The sequence below is a fragment of the Lynx rufus genome, unplaced genomic scaffold (assembly GCF_022079265.1).
Source record: "Lynx rufus isolate CCGP_SWC_20201006 ecotype Redwood Valley unplaced genomic scaffold, mLynRuf1.p SCAF_7, whole genome shotgun sequence".
Taxonomy (NCBI): Eukaryota; Metazoa; Chordata; class Mammalia; order Carnivora; family Felidae; genus Lynx; species Lynx rufus.
The window spans coordinates 123,995,572-124,015,914 of NW_025814889.1; the positions used below are offsets into that span (position 1 = coordinate 123,995,572).

General features: G+C 41.4%; 1 protein-coding gene across 1 annotated transcript; it reads left to right on the forward strand.

Moving 5' to 3' along the window:
* Positions 1-439: 439 nt before the first annotated feature.
* Positions 440-18,887, forward strand: HSP90B1 (heat shock protein 90 beta family member 1). The gene is made up of 18 exons (XM_047065639.1): positions 440-599; positions 1,619-1,721; positions 2,530-2,671; positions 3,181-3,297; positions 4,328-4,659; positions 9,284-9,395; positions 9,606-9,725; positions 10,790-10,906; positions 12,885-13,022; positions 13,106-13,183; positions 13,504-13,569; positions 14,172-14,441; positions 14,696-14,941; positions 15,811-15,947; positions 17,323-17,401; positions 17,493-17,648; positions 17,912-18,034; positions 18,589-18,887. The coding sequence occupies exons 1-18, from the start codon at positions 551-553 to the stop codon at positions 18,616-18,618; spliced, it is 2,415 nt and encodes an 804-aa protein (XP_046921595.1). The 5' UTR covers positions 440-550; the 3' UTR covers positions 18,619-18,887.
* The last annotated feature ends 1,456 nt before the right edge of the window (positions 18,888-20,343 follow it).

Sequence of the window (20,343 nt, forward strand, 5' to 3'; positions counted from 1 at the left end):
GACCCCACGGTAGACCGGGAAAGAGTGAAGAACCGTTGCCATGACTACCGTTTCCCCTGGTCACGAAATAAACGCGCTCGAGGATCCGGAAGTGGTTCCTCTGCGACCTCTCCAAAAGGGAGGATGTGTTCAGTGCTGACGTTCATTGGGTCGTTTCACTTGGAGGCCAAAGCTTCCCAGGCAAAGGGGCGGTCCTGTGTGAGAGGGGCCCGCGGAGCCATTTGATTGGAAAAGAGAAGCTAAGGTTGACCAATCGGAGGGAGCCACGCTTCGGGCATCGGGCACCGCACCTGGACAGCTCCGATTGGTTCACTGCGGTCCCCCCCACGAGTCCCCATTGGGTACAGAGGGTGCGTGGTGCGGCACCATTGGTGGGTTCGTGTTTCCCGTCCCCCGCCCGCGAGAGGCTGGGGTGAAAAGCGGCCCGACCTGTTTGGGGGGTAGTGGGCGGATCGCGCGGCTTGCGGTGTGAGGATCTGAACCCCGTGGTGGGAGGTGGAGGCGGCTCCTGCGATCAAAAGGGACTTGAGACTCTCACCGGCCGCGCGCCATGAGGGCCCTGTGGGTGCTGGGCCTCTGCTGCGTCCTACTGACCTTCGGTGAGTGATCTCGGAGGAGCGGGCACCCCCGGACGCCCCCCTTCCAGCGCGGCCTCTTCTCGAAGGTTCTGGGGGCCTTGAGCCCGGGAGGGGGATAGAGGGGCCTCCGTTGGGCCTAGAGGGATCCATCGCCTTTCCTCGAAAGAGGCTCGGCTCGAGGGAGTTCGCGCACTCTCCTCTTCCTGTGGAAAGAAGAACGAGAACCGAGAACATTTAAATCCCTTGCAGATCTCCTAATATTCGCGCCTAGAGGTCTCAGCCAACTTGGGGTGGGGCGCCTCTCGGGCTCTTGGTCCCCCGGGAGCATTGCGGGTGCCCATTCCGGGGGACTTCTGTCAGACGCAGGAGCCTTCGGCCATCTGAGCTTGAGGACCCCCCCCCCCCCCGCGCCCCGCCACCCAGTCTGCCGAGTCTTTGACCCCGCGTTTCCTTTCTTAGGGGCTGGTCTGGGGAGCGTGGGGCTCTGAGTCAGAAGAAAGGCGGTGTCAGCGTGTTTGCTTCACTTTTGCGAGCTTCTTACCATGTCAGAATCTCATCACCTCTCTCCCCCCCGCTCAGTTGGGCCGGATTTCAGTTCCTCTCGCCAGAGGTTGCGCCAATTCTATTTGTATTCTGATCCGTGATACTGAAGGCCTAAGTTTTGGCGTGGTCACTTGGGAGGCCATGCCTTGGCCTGCGCAACACGTGTGAACGTAGAAGGGACCTGGTATCAAATCTGCTAAACTTTATTTATAAAGCTTCCCAGGGCTGCTCTAGAGACATGATGCCCGCTCCAGCCTCCGCATTTCAGAATCTACTGGAGGGCCCCGTGTCTGAACTTAAATTTAAATGTAAAAAGTATGCCAAGTGGGGTTTACATTGGGTGTTGAAAACTAGTGGATCCGTTCTCCCATGCCCACCTCCCATACTTACCCCCTGAATTTTGCAACCTTACCCTTGCCCTGTTTGGTCATACTCCCTTCTGAGAAGTACCCGAAGCAAAATGGTTACGAGTTTTCTGGTGTTAAATCTTCCTTCAGGGTCAGTCCAGGCTGATGATGAAGTGGACGTGGATGGTACAGTGGAAGAGGATCTGGGCAAAAGTAGAGAAGGCTCAAGGACAGATGATGAAGTTGTACAGAGGTTTGTGTTCTTTTGAAACTGTATGGTTGGGCCCTTGTGAATACTGGAATATAGTCGCTTCTTTTGTTGTCTTTTCTTCAAAGGTCCAGATGACCTGTAACACCCCAAATTTAAATACCTAAAAGGTCAGGGCGGGGAGCATGTTCATCCCTGAGTAGGTCCTAACTTGCCCCTAGGAATGACGGGTCAAAAGGGGATGAATTTCTTTTGAAAACTGTTCTGGTAACTAGATTGTGGAACACTAGCTCTGTGACTTTTCCCAGACCGGTTGGCTTTATATTCGGTAAGTGTATGAAGTTAGTAATTTTTAAGTAACCTCTTGCCCCCAGTGTGGACCCACATATCACAAGTCGCATGCTCTACCAACTGAGCGAGCCAGGAACCCCTGAATGTAGTAACTTTAAAAAAGATTGCTCTCAAATGAGCAGTGTTTTCAAAGTTGGCCCCTTAGGACTTAATTGGCAATTTTGTAGGCCATTAGAGGCCAAAGCTTCCCAGGCAAAGAGGCGGTCCGACATGTGAGGGAACATATAAATGGTTTTGCTTTTTATTTTTAGTAGAGGAAAATTGGGTTTATTTTCCTGACAATTTTAAGAACCAAGTATTCTAGCTCAGTTGTTAAGGTGGTAAAATTTTATTGTGGCAAAAAGATAGAAATAGCGGGTTAGTAATATTTTATAAAGGTTTCCATTTTACCCCTTTAACCCTTAGGGCAAACTTACAAGACCACTGGGCTCTCATAGATCTATGTTTTGGAGAGAACTAAATAAGCAATGCAGTTATTTGTTTGTCAAATTTATTTCCTTAGAGAGGAAGAAGCTATTCAGTTGGATGGATTAAATGCATCCCAAATAAGAGAACTTAGAGAGAAATCAGAAAAATTTGCCTTCCAAGCTGAAGTTAATCGAATGATGAAACTTATTATTAATTCATTGTATAAAAATAAAGAGGTAAGCAACATGTGGGTAGTATTATTTTGTCTCTGTACAAAAGCATACTCATTTACCCTCATAATAAATGTACTTACATAGGAATTTCAGGTAAGTAGTTATTAGCAAAGTTTAAATACCCAGTATGTATATATAAAAATGCTCCCTATGGTGGGGGCGGTGGGGGGGGTTGTTAGACATTTTTACCTTTTTCCTTTCCCCTCCAAATATGGTCATAGCCTGCCAAATAGTCCTGAGGGCAGTCACACAGCCCTGTGTGTTGCATACAGAAAGGTGTTTCTACTCTTACCTGTTTAGGTATCCTTTATGGTTGCTACAGTTCTTTGTGTAAAGAGCTGTGTACCTCCTTTTACCAAGAGAGTAAAGCCACTTCTGTACCATAAGGAGTCTTATTTCATAGAGTGCTTTTTAGAGTACAGAGGAGAAATAAAATGGATTTGACATTAAATCTGATGTTTTGTGTATCTTGAGGCTAATCTAAGTGTGTGTTAACTCTGGCTTCCATTTAGATTTTCTTGAGAGAACTGATTTCAAATGCTTCTGACGCTTTAGATAAGATAAGGTTAATATCACTGACTGATGAAAATGCTCTTGCTGGAAATGAGGAACTAACTGTCAAAATTAAGGTAAGCTTAAAACAGATTTAAAGCAAAAAGAATCCTTAGCGATAGGCAATCTCTATCAATCAGGATAGGCCAGGTTGTGCTGCAGTGGTAAATAATCGCCAAGCCTAGGGGCTTAAATTGGAGTTTAACAAAATATGGCTGTGGGCCAAATCCAACCTGCTGTTTCTTTTTATAAATAAAGTTTTATCAAAACACAGCCATGCCTATTTGTGTGTTATCTGTGACTGCCTTTGCACTACACATTAGGTTTGAGTGGTTGTGACAGAGACCATATGGCTCACAAGCCTAAAATACTTCCTCTCTGGCCCTTTTTCCGAAGAAGTTTGCTAACCCCTGGCTTAAATCCTCCATCAAGGCCACTGTGGCCTTTGCTTTGTATCATCCTCATTCCCGGACACAGGCCACTTGAGTAGCCACCATCTGGAGTGTAGCTGGTTGCCATGGTGCAGAGAGAGCACTTGGAGGGTCTCCCATCCTTTAAAGGCTCTAGCCTGAAAGCTACATTCCTGACTCCCTCCCACTTGGCAGCTCATTGGCCAGAACCAGTCACATGGCCTTAATAACCAAGAATGAAGTATATTCCTACTATGTTTCCAGAAGGCAGAGAGCTGGGAATATTTAGTGAAGGACATTTATCACCACAAATTGCAAATAGAGAAGTTTTGAATCCTTTTATTTTCTTTGAAAGAAATAGGCAAAATATAGAATTTTATTTTTCTTGAAAGTTTTTCCTCAGAAATAACTTGTTTTATTTAGGTCTGTCTCTGCCCTTTGACGTTTAGACTAGTCTCTGCCTTCTTTATATTGCTGCTTTCTCAAATACACTGGAACTTAAGATTTTCTCTATCAAGATGCTCATGTGTAAGAGACAGTAGGCCATAAAATAGTATAAGGAAAAATAACCCAGTTTAGTTTTCTGTATGGGAATTGATGTGGCCAAAAGCGGGTAGTTTCTGAATCTATAGCTTACCGTTTACTTGTCGTACAGTGAGTATTAAGCATATCTAACTATCCCGTTCTTGCCTTTCAGTGTGACAAGGAGAAGAACCTGCTGCATGTGACAGACACCGGTGTAGGGATGACCCGGGAAGAGTTGGTTAAAAACCTTGGCACCATAGCCAAATCTGGAACCAGCGAGTTCTTAAACAAAATGACTGAGGCACAAGAAGATGGCCAGTCGACTTCTGAATTGATCGGCCAGTTTGGTGTTGGCTTCTATTCTGCCTTCCTCGTGGCTGACAAGGTTATTGTCACGTCGAAACACAACAACGATACCCAGCACATCTGGGAATCTGACTCCAATGAATTTTCTGTGATTGCTGACCCAAGAGGAAACACCCTGGGACGGGGAACAACAATTACGTGAGTGTTACTAATTCCTAATGAGAATTAACAGTCCTGGTGAGGATCTTGACTCTGAGCAAGCAGCTTATTCTGGGCCTTCATTCCTTGCCTGTACAATGAGGAAATTGACCTATTCTCATCACTTGAGGAAATCTTTGGAGGCCCTCCTGAGGCCCAGACACAAAGAGTTATGATAGCTGCTGTACACAGAGAGCAAAAAGTCCAAAGGGTTAATTCTTCTAGGGGAGAAGGCAGATTGGAGGTCTCACAGCAATGGGTTGATTGAGGATTCCCAGGGAAGCAAGTCTTGGGAAAGAAGCGTCAGTGGATGTAAAGGCATAGGCACAGCTGTTCAAGGGATTAAAGAAATTCCTCTCAGTTGGTAGTGATTAATCATAGAATTTCTGATCAGCTTTTTTAAGGTTTTCTGAAGATCTGGAGGGTGGCAAGACTGGATGAGAGGAGACTCTGGGTGACCACTGAAAGTACTCAACTATGGGAGTAACTGGTGTTGGGGACAGGTTGGAGAGACCAGGTGCAAATACAGAGCTTGAAGAAAGTTAATGAAAGTTCTTCTGAAGAGAATGTCTCATTTGAGGATGGTTGTAAATTATTGAATCCAAATCGGAGTTTGGTTTAAGCCAGTAACTGTTGTCTGTATAGATGAGGCAGACCTTCTGCCCAGCATCTCTTGGTGTTTATAGCATGTGAAGGAGAACAGTTTCCTGCCTCTCCCCTGCCCCCCAACAAATACAACAGGATACTTCTACTTGCTTAATACTCCTGGAATGTCCGTATGAAGCTGCCAGCTTTGGGCCACATCAGAGAAACCGTATCTCGAGGTCATTTGACTTTTTTTCTTCCTGCCAGGTGAAAATGTGCCTACAGTCTCCACTTTTTTTTCATAATTCAGTTTTAAATTTTTCAACATAAGAATTTTTAAGTATTCAGAATGTAGAAAAGCATGTATCTATCATTCTGACCAGTGTTCTTCACTGAGGAAGCGAATAGTTCTGTCTTCATTTTCATAAATGCTCATTTAATTGAGATTAATTACATGAGTGCATTTTAATACTTCTACTGGTTTATTGTTCCCAATTTACCTTACTCTGCCTTTGTTAGTCCTAGCTCCGGCTCTCCTTAGGACACGTCGCTAATAGTCATGCCCCAGTGCCCTCTGTTAGGCGTTAGAGGAACAGAGGTAAATATCCTGTCTTAACTACAAAGAGATAGAAAAACAATGTCCCAAGAGGCGCTAATGTCGTAGGGTGCTGAGCCACAGGTGAGATTATCTAGATGGAAGTTCCATAAAAGCACACATTTGGTTGAACGTTCCATTCCCAGAGCCTAACACTTGCAGATATTTATAGAAGTGAATAAGTAAGGGTAATCAGGACAGTCTCCTGCAGGTAACATGGATGGCTGATCAGTGAGTGAAACTTGACGAGTGCTTTCTCTGCGTGAAACTGCCATTTTTCTTCAAGTCCTTTACCCAGCATTTATTCTGCAGATAACCATTTGAGTGCCTATTACCTGCTAGGGTTTAGAACTCAGTGGAGAGTAAGACCAGTGCAATCCATGCTTCCATGAGGCTCGAGTAAAGAGGAAGAATGTGAAATAATTTCACAAATGCCAGAAAGGAAGCTAGAGCACACTTCCTTTATCAGGAGGACCTTCTGGGGGCGCCTGACTGACTCAGTCAGTAGAACGTGCTACTCGTGACCTCGGGATTGTAAGTTCGAGCCCCAAATTGAATGTAGAGATGACTTAAAGTCTCGGGGCCCTAGGGTGGCTCAGTTGGTCAAGCGCCTGACTTTTGATTTTGGCACAGCTCATGATCTCACAGTTCGTGAGTTCGAGCCCCATATCAGGCTCTGCGCTGACAGTCAGAAATTCTTTCTCTCTACCCCTCCCCTGCTTGTGTTCTCTCTCTCTTTCCCTCTCTCAAAATAAATAAATAAACTTTATTTAAAAAACAAGAATAAAATCTTGAGGGGCACCTGAAGGGCTCAGTCGGTTAAGTGTCCAACTTTTGGGTTTGGCCAAGATCGTTATCTCACAATCTAACTGACTGTGCTGACAGTGTGGAGCCTGCTTCGGATTCTCTCGCTCTTGCTCTCAAAATAAACAAACATTAAAAAGTAATAATCTTTTTTTAAAGTTGGGAGCTTGCTGAAATAAGGGTAAGTTAGATTCAGATATTCTAGGAAGCAAGCACAGTATATGTTGGAAATTCCAAAGGCAAGAGGCCCATTTAAGGAACTGAAAGTCTAGACTGGAGAAACTAAAGAGAAGACAAAGTGATGAGGTCAAGGTTCCACTTTATATATATGACTTCATCTTCTATTTGACCAATGAAATAGAAGCCCTCAAACAATTCAGTTGCTACCTACTCTTTCTATTCCTAGCCCTAAATTAGGCCCCCGCATACCCTTATGAGAAATTTTGTGAGGATTGAATGAGATCATGAAAGGAACATCGAGTAAGTACTAACTAGTACATGTGCTTCTGTCTTTGCTACTGCAAGGGAGGTATTCTGCATTGTTCCCTAAAGCTGGTCACTACGTCCAATCTGCTGCTTCTCTCCTCCTCCCTCCTCAGAGGCTAAGCATGAATTAATTCCAGCCCCATTGTTTAAAGGCAGCCTTTCCCACATGCTCCCTCTTTACCATCAAAACCTAAACATGTTCAAGTCTCTGTGGGGAAGGAAGAGAGGCAGGTAGTGCCACACCCCCGTCTACTGTCAGGCATATCATGACTGTATCCCCACGTTTCCATTGAAATAAGTCCTCAGTAATCTTGTTGCTAAATCCATTGGATTCAGGGGGGTTTTAATTCACATTGGTCCCAGCAATAGAGTCCTTTTGTTCTTAGTTTTCCTCTTGTGTTTTGGTGTCTACTGCATACCCCTTAAGACAATCGCATAGTTTCCATGACCCTGGGTATCTTTTCGTTTCCTTTCCCCGTTGGTTAAATGTTGACAGTATCTCTCAAAGGTAACTCTTCAGCCCTTTCTCCTTACCTTTGTGTTCCTTATGCAGCCTTCCTACCGTCATGGATTCGGCTTCCAGTTCTTGGTCAGGGTCCTCAAATCTATATTCTTAGTCTGGATCAGAGGTCAGCTGACTTTTTCCTAAAGGACCAGCTTGTAAATGTTTTTAAACATTTGGATGGTAGAATCTGTCACATGTCACACAACTCTGGTGATCTTGCTGGAAAGCGACCATAGACAATATACAATAAGGGTGTGTCCCAGTAAAACATCTTACAGGTGCCAGCCATAGTTGGCAAACCCTTGGTCTGTATGTCCCTACTGGGCTCTGCACTCATATATCTAATTGCCTTTTAAATATGTCTGAGATGTAACCATCAGCTTCAACTTGGATCCACAACTGCACTCTCCTCCAGCCCCTCATCACCCAGATGTTGCTCTGAAACCAGAGCATAGGTTGGCATTTAGTCATTCAAAGGCACCGGAAAAAGGTATTGCAAAGGCTAAGTGATTTATTATGTGGTAGACATTTAGTTTAGCATTTAACTAACAAAAGAGTCCCCTTACCAAATAAAAGGGGGTGGGGAGAGGAGCGTAGGGAAGAAACGGCTAGGACTGCTTTCCATAGGAAAGTGCCATAGGCTTTGTCATCATGAACTATCTACCTGTTGGTGATGCTACTACATTGTAAGCTTTTTGAAGCAGGAAGAGACCCATGATGCAACATTGCCCATATTTATTAGGGACACTCCCGTACATGGGCTCCCCACTGGGTCTGAAGGTATGTTATGAGGTGTTTGGTGAGTGGAGGAGGGTTCCTGCAGAAAGGACAGTAAGTGAGGAAGAAGAGGAAACAACTGCAGCTTTCAGTGTTAGAGTTTTCGAAGCCAGTGCTGTTCAGTAGAACTCTGGAAATACTCCACCCCTGCACTGTCCAGTATGACAGTGCAACTAAAGAACTAACCTTAAGTTTTGTTTAAATAAAATGTGGCTGGTTGACTGTTTTGGTCATTGGAGATATGAACACTATTTTGGATTAGTTTTCTAGCTTTTTTAAGGAACATGTTTTTATTAAGGGTTCATTATCTATAGGAGAGGCTTCTTTTTTTTTTTTTTAAGATTTTATTTTTGGGTAACGTCTACACCCAGTGCTCGAACTCACGACCCTGATGTCAAGCATCTCCTGCTCTTCTGGCTGAGCCAGCCAGGCACCCCTGCATTTGCTTATCTATAATGATCATTTGGTTTTGAGAGCAACTATCAGAGTGCTTGTAATTCCATTTTTTTCTCCAGAATGTTTCAGTGCCTTCTCACCTTGAGCTAGCTTAACGTGTCAGTTCTTCAAATGAAAAACAAAAAAACTAACATGTTGAGAAGGTTGGGAAATTGGCACTTTTTATTTGGGACTAAGGATATTTTTCACACAAGGAATGCAAGGAAGATTCTTCCCTGTGTTGTAATCATATCTGGTATATGGAGCCATATATGGCTCATAAACCATCATTGGTGATGAGAGTTTTTAACGTGAAAAACGGGCCATCTTGGATTACGCCAAACTGTTAGCATTGTCGGGAAGGTATTTAGATTAATTTATAATCAAATCTTTTAAACCAAGGATGTCTTTCTAAACCTGTCTTATTTTCTTTACAGCCTTGTTTTAAAAGAAGAAGCATCTGATTACCTTGAATTAGATACAATTAAAAATCTCGTCAAGAAATATTCACAGTTTATAAACTTCCCTATTTATGTGTGGAGCAGCAAGGTAAATCTACATTGATAAAAATTCGTATGTGCTGTGTTGGCACATATTTAAATCTTTAACCCTTAAGAGCCACGTTTGCTCTTTCAGTATGGGGATACTCAGGGTTTTCTTCTGGAAGACCTGTTTGTTGGAGCTGTAATTTTGTTTCATATCCTCGATGAAACCAGGATTATTAAATAAATGAATTTCACCATAATTCTACTTCACTAGACTGAAACTGTTGAGGAACCCATGGAAGAAGAAGAAGCAGCGAAAGAAGAAAAGGAAGATTCTGATGATGAAGCTGCAGTGGAAGAAGAAGAAGAGGAAAAAAAACCAAAAACCAAAAAAGTAAGTCTGGTTAATCTCCACACTAAAATGCTGTTTAAGGTATGTTCAAGAAAATACAAAAATCCAAGTATGCACAGACTGATCTGGGTTCAGTTTTCATTAATTCTTAAAGGGCTTTTTTGCTCCAAATGGTAAGTCCATAGACCCAACTTTTAAAAACAAGGACTAAGTTTATTTGTTAGTATTTGTGTTTTCTGCCTCCGGAAAGTTTTAAGTAGCAAACACCGATCATTTTTATGAATAGTTTAAAAAGAAATGACATTTTAGTTAGTTAAAAATGAGGAAAAATTGGGGCGCCTGGGTGGCGCAGTCGGTTAAGCGTCCGACTTCAGCCAGGTCACGATCTCACGGTCCGTGAGTTCGAGCCCCGCGTCGGGCTCTGGGCTGATGGCTCGGAGCCTGGAGCCTGTTTCCGATTCTGTGTCTCCCTCTCTCTCTGCCCCTCTCCCGTTCATGCTCTGTCTCTCTCTGTCCCAAAAAAATAAATAAAAACGGTTGAAAAAAAAAATTTAAAAAATAAAAAAAAAAATGAGGAAAAACTGTAATTTGCTTTTTATCAATAGTAATGATAACCAATTGCCTTCTTTGTGTTAAAGATCAATCTTAAATGTTGAGAAAAAAAAAAAAAAAAATAGGGGCGCCTGGGTGGCGCAGTCGGTTAAGTGTACGACTTCAGCCAGGTCACGATCTCGCGGTCCGTGAGTTCGAGCCCCGCGTCGGGCTCTGGGCTGATGGCTCGGAGCCTGGAGCCTGTTTCCGATTCTGTGCCTCCCTCTCTCTCTGCCCCTCCCCCGTTCATGCTCTGTCTCTCTCTGTCCCAAAAATAAATAAACGTTGAAAAAAAAAAAAATTTAAAAAAAATGTTGAGAAAAATGGCTGGCTTTTTTTTTTTTTTTTTTTTTTTTTGAGAGATTTTTGATCCCACTGTCAGGAGCCATAGTAGATTAGGAGTGTCCTTTGGTGTTTCCCACATTCGTTTGTAATGTCCTGAAGTTCTAGGTAGCACTTATACTGTACAACTGCTGCTGAGTGCTGGGGCTGCTAATCATGTCCTGTAACTTCAGGTTGAAAAGACTGTCTGGGATTGGGAACTTATGAATGATATCAAACCGATCTGGCAGAGACCATCAAAAGAAGTAGAAGATGATGAATACAAAGCTTTCTACAAATCATTTTCAAAGGTAAATATTACTTTAGAACTTGATGAACATTACTAAGTCAAAACATTTTTAAATGGTGTTATAACTCTTTCAACACAGTTGGTTTCTGTTTAATCTTGTTTGTTTTATATTATGCATCTTAAAAATTTAAGAAGGAGTCTCTAGGCTTCACCACATTGCCAACAGGTCTGTGTTACCAAAAGGGTTAACAGCTGCCTATGTGTGTAAGCAGATGACTTCCGTAGAACATAATATCTTGTATTGAATGGCTTTTAGCATCATTGGGTCTTTTTTCCATTTCCAAGAATGAATACTTTTTATGTGATTATAGTTGAGACAAAATGTTACATTAGTTTCAGGTGTACAGCACCGAGTCCGTGTGTCTCCACAGTATGCTCTGCTCACTATGAATGTCGCCAGCGTCTGTCCCCATACAGTGCTGTTACAGTACCATTGACTATTCCTTCTGCTGTACCTTTTACTCCTGTGACTTAGTCGTTCCAGACCTGGAAGCCTGTGCCTCCCGCTCCCCTTCACCCATTTTGCCCATCCCCCACTCCTTCTCTCTGGCAACCATCCGTTTGCTCTCTGTGTCTGTAGGTCTAATTCTGCTGTTTGTTGGTTTATTCATTTGGCTTTTAACTCACCTTTAAAGAGCCTGTGTACAACCTCAGACCTTTATTGTGAGGTCATATTCTTAGGAATAATTACTAAATCTGTTTCTTTGCCTATTTCCTTTTACTGATCCCATGTTTTAAGTGAAGAATCTAAAACTAGCATGGATTAGGATTGTTTGAAGTTCATATTTCCCCATACAGCATTTTGTACTAAACAGAATAGTTTAATAAGCTTAGCATGGCTAGATAAAACTTAATATTCTGCGGTTATGTTTGTTTAATCTTTATTCCATCCCTTCCTTGCTCTCCTCGTGTTAACATCCAACCATCTTTTAAGTTTCACCTCTTAAAAACTCCCCTTGGTTCTACTAGAACTCCACTTTTATTCTCTTGAACCATAGTTAGTCCTGGTGTATACAAACATAACGTACTTTCGTCAAGGACAGCTGTATTAGAAATAGAATGTGAGCTACTGGGGCGCCTGGGTGGCACGTCTGACTTCGCCATCTCTGGGTTTGAGCCCCACATCTGGCTCTGCACCCTTAAGTGCTTGGGATTCTCTTGCTCTACCTCTCTCTCTGCCTCTTCCCCACTTGCACACACGTGATCTCTCTTAAATAAGCTTTAAAAAAAAAAAATAGCTAATGTGAGCCACATCTGTGATTCTGAACTTCTTAGAAGCATGTTTTTTTTAAAAGTTGAAACAGGCATAGTTAATTTTTAATAAGTTTGATTTAACCTAACATACCCAAAATAGTTCTACACATAATCATTATTTAAAAACTTAAACACGTTTTACTTTGTTTTGTTTTGTACTGTGTCTTCAAAGTCTGGTTATAGATTTCATACTTAACACGTATCTCAATTCGGATTAGCCACATTTCAAGTGCTAGTACCCACATGTGGGTACTGTAGTGGATAATGCAGATCTAGGGAATTGTCTTTAGGATTTATTTATATACCTCTTTACATCCACTGCTCTAGTCCATATCCCAGTGGAAGAAATGTGTTCCCGAGTACTTCTTTCTGGTTGAACAGTACACTCATGAAGCATTGTATATTGTCATTTAGATAGGGTCAGGGCTTTCATACCCTGTTCTCTGACACATGTGAAACCTAGACCCATGCATCTTTCCCCCAGTTTCAGAGATTGAATGACACTGTGGACGGTCATCAGCAAAACCACCATGTCTAGCCAGTTTATAGGAAAGCAGTCCTAGCCGTTTCTTCCCTACGCTCCTCTCCCCACCCCCTTTTATTTGGTAAGGGGACTCTTTTGTTAGTTAAATGCTAAACTAAATGTCTACCACATAATAAATCACTTAGCCTTTGCAATACCTTTTTCCGGTGCCTTTGAATGACTAAATGCCAACTTTCCATAGGAAAGTGATGACCCCATGGCCTACATCCACTTTACTGCTGAAGGGGAAGTTACCTTCAAATCCATTTTATTCGTACCTACATCTGCTCCTCGTGGTCTGTTTGATGAATATGGATCGAAGAAGAGTGATTACATTAAGGTGAGTTTTTAAGTTGTAAAGGCTGAGTTTAAAATTTGAAGGTATAATTTTCAGAAAGTGACCTTTTCTTGGTCTCTGCTTAGCTCTATGTGCGCCGAGTATTCATCACAGACGACTTCCATGACATGATGCCCAAGTACCTTAATTTTGTCAAGGGTGTTGTAAGTATCTGAAGACTATGAGGAAAGGGGTCGTTAAAAACGGGAGGGGCGCCTGGGTGGCTCCGTTAAGCGTCTGACTCTTGGCTTCGGCTCAGGTCGTGATCTCATAGTTTGTGAGTTTGAGCCCCCAAGGCAGGCTCCATGCTGACCTTGCAGAGCCTGTTTGGGATTCTTCCTCTCTCCCCCACTTCCTCCCACCCTCTCTAAATAAATAAATAAACTTAAAAAGGCAGGGAACAGAAGTATTTTTTTGGTTTGTTGGTTTGGATTTTTTTCCCAGTGTTTCTGTTGCTCACTGAACTTTCTTTTGCCATCTGAAGGTGGACTCAGATGATCTCCCCTTGAATGTTTCCCGGGAAACTCTTCAGCAACATAAACTGCTTAAGGTGAGTGTCTCTGGGAAGAGACTGGCTGGTTTCTTTCCTCTTTGATTGGGCTGTGAAGGACAGGCAGCATTAACAGAGTCCCCAGATTTTGAGACCAGTCCTTGGCTCTTTAGCTGAAGAACTTAATTTTACTCTAGAATTATTAAATCCTAAGAATCTGATTGTTTTTCACCCAATATTTCATAAAAGTTTCAAACATACAGAAAAGTTGAGTGAATTGTGTAGTAAACACCCACATAGACCCACTACCCAGAATATAAACATTAGGGGTCACTCCAGGGTTCTGGGATCAAGCCCTGTGTCAGGCTCTGCACTGAGCACAGAGACTGCTCTAGATTCTCCCACCCGACCCCTCTCCCCTGCTTGCATGCTCTCTAAACATTTATAAACATTAAAACAATCTTGGGATTGTTTCCACTGACAACTTCGTTTCTGCTCAGTCTCACATAGATTGCTTATCGTTCCCTGCCACTTGAGAAGTGGCAGTGACAAGGCCGTGTCTTTCCATCTTTCACCACTGCTCCCCGATGCTCTCACATAGGGAAGGTTCTCAAAAGTTTGAGACCACATTCACTAATGAATTATTCTTTAATTTTATTTAGGTGATTAGAAAGAAGCTTGTCCGTAAAACTCTGGACATGATCAAGAAGATTGCTGATGAGAAGTACAATGATACTTTTTGGAAAGAATTCGGTACCAACATCAAGCTCGGTGTGATTGAAGACCACTCAAATCGAACACGTCTTGCAAAACTCCTTAGGTTCCAGTCTTCTCATCATCCAAGTGACATTACGAGTCTAGATCAGTATGTGGAAAGAATGAAGGAGAAACAAGATAAAATCTACTTCATGGCTGGGTCCAGCAGGAAAGAGGTAAGTTGAACTCTAGCTGTCAGGCATCCTGGTATGTAGCCAACTCCTGAGAAAAAAAGAACTTAATTGTGATGGTGGCCTGGAGTCATTACAAGGCCTGCTCAGCCACTGACAGGAAAGTCATTTATACTCTCTGCACCTCTTATTTCCCCACCTGTAAAATGGGGTTGTTAGTTCTATTCTAGATAAATGTAGCTACTGGGGTATATACCAGGGGTAGACTTGGAAACTTTATCACTTTCTTAATTTTATAGGCTGAATCTTCTCCATTTGTTGAGCGACTTCTGAAAAAGGGCTATGAAGTGATTTATCTCACAGAACCTGTGGACGAATACTGCATTCAGGCTCTTCCAGAGTTTGATGGGAAAAGGTTCCAGAATGTTGCCAAGGAAGGAGTGAAATTTGATGAAAGTGAGAAAACTAAGGAGAGTCGTGAAGCAATTGAGAAAGAATTTGAGCCTCTGCTCAATTGGATGAAAGATAAAGCTCTCAAGGACAAGGTATTCTTCTGGGAGTTAAAACCTGTGAAATTTTAGCATCTGCGTTTTATTTTATTTTTTTTTAACGTTTGTTTCTTTATTTTGAGAGAAAGCTCAAGCTGGGAAGGGGCAGAGAGTGGGAAAAGTTGCGCAGAACAACATTTAATATAGTGGTTAAATCTTGGGGAGGAGGAGCTTAAAATTATAAACTACAGGGACACCTGGTTAGAGCTTACAGCTCTTGATCTCGGTGTCCTGAGTTTGAGTCCCACATTGGGTATAGAGCCTACTTTATGTATGTATGTATGTATGTATGTATGTATGTATGTATGTATATTTTTGAGAGAGACAGAGACAGAATGTGAGTGGGTTGGGGCAGAGAGAGAGGGAGGCACAGAATCTGAAGTAGGCTCCAGGCTGTCAGCACAGAGCCTGACGTGGGGCTCGAACTCAGGAGCTGTGAGATCATGACCTCAGCCGAAGTCGGACGCTCCACTGACTGAGCCACGCAGGCACCCCAATAGAGCCTACTTTAAAAAAAGGTTTATAAACTACAAAGAATTAAAAGGATAATAATGGCTATTGTGTACTGTTCAGTCATTTTTTTTTGTAACTGGATGTTTTCTGTAGTTTAATACTGCCTTTGTGGTAACTTAAATTTTTATTGGTTGAATTTAAGTTTTCTGTGTGTTTAAAAGTTGGTGTTTATTTTTGACCAAAAAAATTCCTATTATTAAATGTCAAGAGTTTCCTAAGAATCTGAATAAGAGGTATTTTTATGCTTGTATTTGATCTTAAGTGATGAATCCTTAAGGAATTGAAATGCAGTTACTGAATGACCTTAATTATTGGTATTTACATGTATCTAACTTTTGATTTCTTATCTTAAGATTGAAAAGGCCGTGGTATCTCAACGTCTGACAGAGTCTCCTTGTGCTCTTGTGGCCAGCCAGTATGGGTGGTCTGGCAACATGGAGAGAATCATGAAAGCTCAGGCCTACCAGACGGGCAAGGACATCTCTACAAAGTAAGCACCCTTGGGAAGGTCCCTGCAAGGTATTCGTTCTTAGCCAGCCTTCCTTTTGTAGATAATGCCAGCGAAGAACTGATGTGTTTTTAAGTGGCCACCACTATCGGTTAGATAAAAGAGGAGACAAGTTTACAGAGGGATTCTTCTGACATTAGATTGATAAAGGAAAGGTGTTGAACTCATGATTTATTTTAAGGTATTTTTATTTACAAATGGAAATGTAATCTGTTACGTATATTGTCCATTGCTTTTGCATATCCTTGGCCTGGTATGTGTACTTCTTCATTTTTAGATATTAATAGTTAACAGATGAGGTTAGTGACCTTGTCATTTATCAAATGAGTTACATGCTTTTTAACTGCCATCCCTCCTTCCCCAAATAGTATGCCCTGCAAAATAAAGGGTAAAAGACCCATGGGTGAACAAGTTTATGAACTCAAGGGCTGAGTGCTAGACGTACACTGGGTCTTCAGCTGCCCTTTATTTTCAGGGAATATATATATGTCACATTTATATTGTAATGTCACAGTGGTAGTCTTGAAAATGATTTCTTCCCTGCTTTTATTCTCCCGTCTCCCATCTGGAATGTCTTTTTTCTGTTTGCTCTCTGCTCATGTTTTCCCCAAGGCCTAGCTTAAGGATTCTTCTCACAAGTGTAGTCTCCATGATCACAATTTCAAAACTCTGTATATATGAAGTATATTTCATATCTAGTGAGACTCCCTAACATATGTTTCCACAGTAAAGTGCAAAAATGGTGTCTTGCTTCTGTGTCTTATCCCCCTGAAGACTTGATAGATTATAAAGTTTAGGTGGAAAATAGGTTTCTGCTTATACTCCATTGTAATAGTATAGTAGCCGTTAAATAAATGTCCATTTATTTCAGTCATTTATGAACAGGAAGTTCCCTTCCATTCAGTGAGCAAACACCTGCTGTGTCTGTCCACAGTGAATAGATATCACTGCTCTCTTTTTGCCATTCAGACCAGTCAGGATAACAAACCAAGTCTTAATCTTCTAAATTCTGCATCTGTAATGGGTTTACCCCGAGAGGGGTAGATGCAGTTCCTCCCTGTCCTCCTCTCTAGGAGGGAGACCAGTCACAGCTGACAGCAGAAAACTAACAGTATGAAGGTATATTTAGAATGCATTGGGAACTCCGCTCAGATAAAGAAACAACTAATGTGTCTTGGAACCATATTGGTGAAGGCATCGTGGAGAAGGTACTAAAAGGCAGAACACGGTGTCGTGTAGCGATATACATAAGTCTTGATTTTTCCAAGAGCTATGTATAATTTTAAAAATTTATAGAATGTGGGAAATGTATGGAGCCTGAAGTTTGGTGTTAATGTTCGTTTTTACCCCTTACCAGTTACTATGCCAGCCAGAAGAAAACATTTGAAATTAATCCCAGACATCCCCTGATCAAAGACATGCTTCGACGAGTGAAGGTGATTAATACTGTAGTCATACTCCTTCATCTTTTCCTTGGGATACTTTGTACCTTTTAATATTAATCAGATGTCACTTCTTTCATCTCAGGAAGATGAAGATGATAAGACCGTTTCAGATCTTGCTGTGGTTTTGTTTGAAACGGCAACACTACGGTCAGGATATCTGTTACCAGACACTAAAGCATATGGAGATCGAATAGAAAGAATGCTTCGCCTCAGTTTAAACATTGACCCTGATGCAAAGGTTGGAAATAATTTATTGAAATGTTTGACTCCCCAGTGCCACACGCGGTGCTAGAATTAATAAGAAATCCCCTTTTATATCTTTTTTTTTTCTTTACCTGTCTCCCTTTGCTAGCTTGACTGTTGAGTCTAATTAGCGGATTTACTGTGCGGTTCTGGATAAAAACAGGAGTGAAGTTAATTCCGATGTTAGTACGTTTGAATGAAGTGGAAATAGATCCAAGGTATTGGATCCATTAATGAGCTTATAAATGGTGCCCTTAGGTGGAAGAAGAACCCGAAGAAGAACCTGAAGAAACAACAGAGGACACCACAGAAGACACAGAGCAGGACGAAGAAGAAGAAATGGATGCAGGAGCAGATGAAGAAGAACAGGAAACAGTAAAGGTATACATAGCAAGTCAAGAATGGGACTTGCATTTTAGTTCTTGCAAAACTAGGCAAACTTTTATTTTCAGTTCTGTCATTAGGACTGCATAGCTTCTAGAAGTCAGACTTCAGGAAATCTCCAAAATAGGCATCTAATGATGAAATTCAAAAGCTGGAGCAGCTCCTTTTTTTCTGTTTAAAGTGTATACTTTCAGCTGCCCGCTCCTTTTGTTCCTTTATTTTAGCCATCCAGTCCTGAGACATTGGTAAACAGATTTTCCCTTAGCCCACAAGGCTTCTGTATTCTCTGCCACTGGCTTCTGCCTTCCTCTATGGCAGCATGAGCCCGATGGAAATTTTTGATTATTTCTGTTCAGGAGTCATTTATCTTACTGTTAGCTTCGAAATGATCCCGCAGATTGACAAATGTCGTTCTAGCCTACAGCTGAAATAATGGAAATACGCTGGGCCCATTTCGATTGTTTCTTCATACACGAACCTTCTGTGAGCTAAGGTGTTTTTTTTTTTGCTAGTTTTTAATGTCTTCTAAGTTTTTTTTTTTATTTTCACAGAAATCTACAGCTGAAAAAGATGAATTATAAATTATACTCTCACCATTTGGATCCTGTGTGGAGAGGGAATGTGAAATTTAAGTCATTTCTTTTGGGAGAGACTTGTTTTGGATGCTCCCCCCAGCCCCCTTCACCCCTGCACTGTAAAATGTTGGGATTGTGGGTCACAGAAAGAAGTGGGTTTTTTAGTTGAATTTTTTTTAACATTCCTCATGAATGTAAATTTGTACTATTTAACTGACTATTCTTGGTGTAAAATCTTGTCATGTGTATAAAAATAAAAAAGATCCCAAATACTATGTCTTGCCTGTCTTCATAATGATTATGTAGAACTATGTATACTTGGTCGATTTTTTGTTTTTAAATCCTGTGTTTGGGGGTTTTTTTCTCTTATAAAAGTAATTCATACATACCAAAAAGTCTTTTTTAAAACTAATATTTTAAAAAGTCACCTATATAGAGAAAAGATAATGTTCCTTACAGAAGAATTCCAAAAAAACAGGTAGATAGATGCTCCCCCTTGCAGGAGGTGGAGCTTAAACTCCTTTCCTTTCTGAAAGATGGCTAGACTTAGTAGCTGTCCTCTAGCAGACAGAAAGGGAAAATCATTTCTTTGTAGCAGAGAAACCTGGCAGAAGCTACCTTAACCTAGTGATCAAGGTTAATACCAGTGATTTCCTGTATCCTTGTCAGGATACGGTAAGGGTAAGTCTGGTGTATAATATAGTTAATGGTTCCTTGGCTTTGACACCTACACCATGGTGATGTAAGAGGATGGCATCCATGGAAACAGGGAGAAGGCACGTGGGGATCCTACTATCTTTGCAGTTTTCCTGTAAATCTAGAGTTACTCCAAAATAAGACTGTTTCTTAAAACACCCATAATCCTACAACAGAGATAACTAGATGATGAGTGCTGGTCCTCAGCAAGTGATCATTTAATTTCTTTTGAAGTGTATTATTTATGAGAAACTGGTTTCTGTACTTTGACTAATTGTGTAGCCATCTGAAATGGTAGTCTTATTTAACTGTGGCTAGGGAGAGAAAATCTGAGTTGTATATTCAGAGATCATATGTGTGAGAGGAAATTCTGTGGAAACTTAACTTTACTATGATAACTTTAATATTAACTATAATACAACTTTACTGTTTTGTTAGGGACTGAATTTTCCTGATAATCTAGGACGCTTTTCTGGGCTTCTTGTATTTCTGTTGGTTGTATGCTTCCTACTCCTCCCTTCAAGCTATTTTTCTAGGGTTAATTTGCAATAATCACTTTAATGGCTACCTTGCTTGAATGTGTATCTTTTTTAAAATCTGTTTCTTTTAAGAAATAAAACGGGAGCTCCATCAGTCATCGTCATCAGGAAACATGCTATAGTTAAGATGTGGCTTCTTTTTGTGATACGATGTTATATTATTAGCTATTAGTTGTACTAGTTTCCAATTTTTTGGCCACTATACATTACCATTTTTAATAAAGATTGTTATAAAGAAATTAAAGCCATCGCATTGCATTAAATTAATAACATCTGAAACTTGCTCTTCAGAGTCTTCCAATTGCAAATTCTGAGTTTCCATTGTTTCCAGCAGGAAGCTTAGAAAGCATCGTACTCCCTCAGTTTTTGGAAAAGCGAGCAGCTACGTCCAAGACACCTTGCACAACTGTTTGACCTAATTTAATTACCAAATAACTTGCAACTGGTCCATCTTGAGTTGTTTTCTCCCACAGCTTTATTAAAGAAGAATCTAGTA